The following is a 3398-nucleotide window of genomic DNA, read 5'->3' on the forward strand; positions in this document are numbered from 1 at the left end:
CTTTCCCAATAGATTATGATTTCCTATGGGAAAATGACTCAGTAATTTTAGTTTTCTCTAGCACTTGAATGAATATCCAATGATTATATGAACAAATAAGACTAGGGTTAGATACACAAGTCACCTTCCCCTGTGAGTTCTAAGGACAGAATTATGAAATGGTGGACTCTAAGTGATGCTTCATGGTAATTATAAGTCAGAAACTATTTACCTGTTTCTTGTGTTTTTACATTCTGTAGTTCTAACTGGTATATTTTCTGAAGTTCATTGATCTTTTCCTCTTGAGTAGAAATAAGCTCCTCTTTAAGACTGCAAAGAGCTTTATCTTTTTCATTTTCCATATATTCACGAACCTGATCCACATGAGCTGAATAAACCACTGAAAGGCATATGTGCTGAGCTTCCATCTGTAGCCTTAAATCATTCTAAAAGTGAATATATATTAGAAAAATTTAAAATAATTTACTATAAAATAATTTACTTTTTGCATATACTAAAACAAGAGGAGAAATAAATTATAGTTTAAAACTTCATAAGAGAACCAATGACATTTTTTTCTTCATTCTTCATTCAGTTATACTGAGCTACTTCTTTTTTCAAGGAGAGTAGTATCATTACCTCAATTTTATAGCAAATTTTGATATTTGGTATAGCTTATAATTTGTCCATATTGGAGAGTCTTTATTCTGACTGTCTGGGACTGCTCCCTACAGGAACAAGTTGTCTCTGCAGGAAACAGCCTAGAGCCTCAACATTTTAGGATATTTAAAGGCGAAAACCACATCCAGATTGACTTGGCAACCAGCAAGCAAGCAAGCAAGAAGTAGTACAGAAGCTGAATAAAGCCATTAGCGAAACAATGCAATGTCTTAATCAAATTTTCATCTCATTCATTTCTCCTGGGATTTTTTCATAATCATAATCAAAAGAGAAATGGATCAAAGTGACCCTAGTTGAATACAAATTAAAGAATGGCTACTAACATCTAATCAATTATTCCCCAATTAGATTATAGTTCCAACTAAAGATTAATGGAATATATCCAGTTGTCAGTCTAGTTATAATTGAGAACCTAATTAACATAAAACCATACCAGGGTTGGAAAAAGTAGGGTGTAACTGCAGGTTAATTTCTGCAAAAATACACCTGATAAGACTTTTTAGAATTTTTAAATAGAGACAGGGAAAAGTACAAAGAAAATAACAGCAAGAAACTACCCAAGAAGTATAAATTAAATTCTTGATTAACATAACACTTATTCACTAGTTTTTCCATTACGAATAAACAAATGGCTTTATAACAGATTTGTTCTAGAAAGTGAAAAAATTTAAAAATTCGTTATAAAAATCGAGTAAGTCTTGTTCTACTTGTAATACTTACTTGTTGGAATTGAATCTGCAATTTTTGACTTTGCTCCGTCAACGCTAAAAATTCTCTCACCGTTTCATCCCTTTCCCTTCTTGCCTGTTGTATATTGGCGGTGAGCTGTGTGATAATAGCATCTCTTTGTTTAACTGCTGCTTCAAATTCTTGTAACTAAAGGAAATCAGAGAAAAGAATTACATTCTAGGCTTATATTTTACATAAAACTGATTATCATTATTACAAGCAACTTTTTAAAAAATATGAGATTCAAAGCACATTAGTGGAATTCTTACAATTTATATGCTATCTCCCACATTTGAAAGCTATGAGCTTTAAGAAATTTGTTTTACTTCCAAATCAATCTCAAAGAAATTAATGTGCACATGCAAAAAATTTTCACTTGTTCTGGCTTTTCTATATATCTAATTCTAGAAGCAAATGCCTTTATATTGGGGAGCTCCCCCAATCTGTTACCAGGCAACACCACAAACTTGTTTTTGGAGAGGATGAAACTGAAATCTATTCTGTCATCCTCATTAATGTCCCATTTTCATCTTGAGTTCATAACTGATTACTTAATACAAGAGATGTCACTCTAACTGCAGAGAATATTTACAGGGACTTGCTGATATTCTTAATGGGTTTAAGTCATCATTTTTTAAAAAAATGTGATTTATACCACAATTTTCTTTCAGGCTCATTAGAAAAACATCTATCCTGAAATCACTAAAGTTATTTTACTCTATCTTATTAAGTTAAATAAACAAAGTAACATACATGTTACCCCTATTAGTTGAATTCTAGTTGTAAAATGGGATTCTTAATACTATGCGCAAGAACCCCATTTTTCTCATGAATGAGATAATCTTAAGTTAACACCTGTAATTCTCATTAAATACATAAACTATCATTAAAATTTCCTGGAGGGCTGGGAATGTGGCTCAAGTGGTAGTGCCTCGCCTAGCATGCGTGAGGCACTGGGTTCGATTCTCAGCACCACATAAATGTAAAATAAAGATATTGTGTCTACCTAAAAAAAAAACTAAAAAATAAATATTTTTTAAAAAATTTCCTTTTTTGTTTTTGTGAGTAGCAAAAAAAGGCCACAGAAGGTAAATGTACCTGATGCAATCCTTCAGTCCCATAGGTGGCCCTCATTTCTTCCAGTTCTCTGTTCAGTTCTTCGGGCTCATGTTCAGGTTTCCCAACTAATTCGATTTCTATCAACTCTAGGCGAGTCTCACTATAGTGTGTGCCTTGTTCAGAATAAGAATCAACGACACCAAATTCTTCTTCCTAAATCAACCCAATATTTTTAATAATTCAGTACTAGCAACATTCCTGAGAGAGGAATTCGAATATTGAATTCCATAGCAAAATCCACTTTAAAACATTACTCTTCACTTTGAAGTTCACTTCTATAGCAATCTGGTTTGCTATTAATGTGATATTACCTTAAAAGCACCTAAACAGCATATCTGCAAATTTTGTTCCAATTCCATGTTATAATGAAAATGAGGTAACTTTGTTTTGTTAAACAGTAAAGAAGATCTAGTAACTTTTAGAAATCACATACAGAAAGAATTACATACAGGAGAAAGCTTGGTTAGTAAGTCAAATGGTTTTAAATAATAAAAAATATTAGTATCATGAGTAGTTTTATATACTGTACCATTAATAAATTGGTAGGCTTTTCTGTTTTCACCACATTACAGCAATCATTTACCTGTATAAAAAAATTTCCTGATATATTATGATAGACCAAATTTTATTTACCTAACAATAATATTTCTACTAACTGTATCTTTTACATCTAGGGAAAATGCCTTAATAGCAAAACAAATATGGTGATTATATTTAACTGAAGTATCTAAGAGGCATACCAAATGTCAATCATTCCTCAAAAATCTAAGTTCTTACAATGCAAAAGACACTTTCATTTAAGTAACTGAAGTTCTAAGTGCAGTTCTTATTTAGTCTTCAGAAAGATAACTAAAAGCTTCAAGTTACTAGATCTTCTTTTACAAAACGCT

At 31.6% G+C, this 3398-nt stretch overlaps 1 protein-coding gene across 1 annotated transcript in view; it reads right to left on the bottom strand.

Annotated features, from left to right (window-relative positions):
* The window catches only part of LOC308640268 (A-kinase anchor protein 9-like), a 63263-nt gene extending 60065 nt beyond the window's left edge, over window positions 1-3198 (bottom strand). The window contains exons 1-4 of the mRNA XM_081312234.1: window positions 3038-3198; window positions 2488-2661; window positions 1381-1536; window positions 212-425 (exon numbers count right to left, since the gene is read on the bottom strand). Coding sequence (XP_081168360.1) covers window positions 212-425; window positions 1381-1536; window positions 2488-2661; window positions 3038-3040 — 547 coding nt within the window. The 5' untranslated portion in view covers window positions 3041-3198. The remainder of the gene's footprint in view (window positions 1-211; window positions 426-1380; window positions 1537-2487; window positions 2662-3037) is intronic.
* Window positions 3199-3398: the final 200 nt, after the last annotated feature.

The sequence above is a fragment of the Spermophilus citellus genome (genome assembly GCF_964194105.1).
Source record: "Spermophilus citellus genome assembly, contig: SCAFFOLD_217, whole genome shotgun sequence".
NCBI lineage: Eukaryota > Metazoa > Chordata > Mammalia > Rodentia > Sciuridae > Spermophilus > Spermophilus citellus.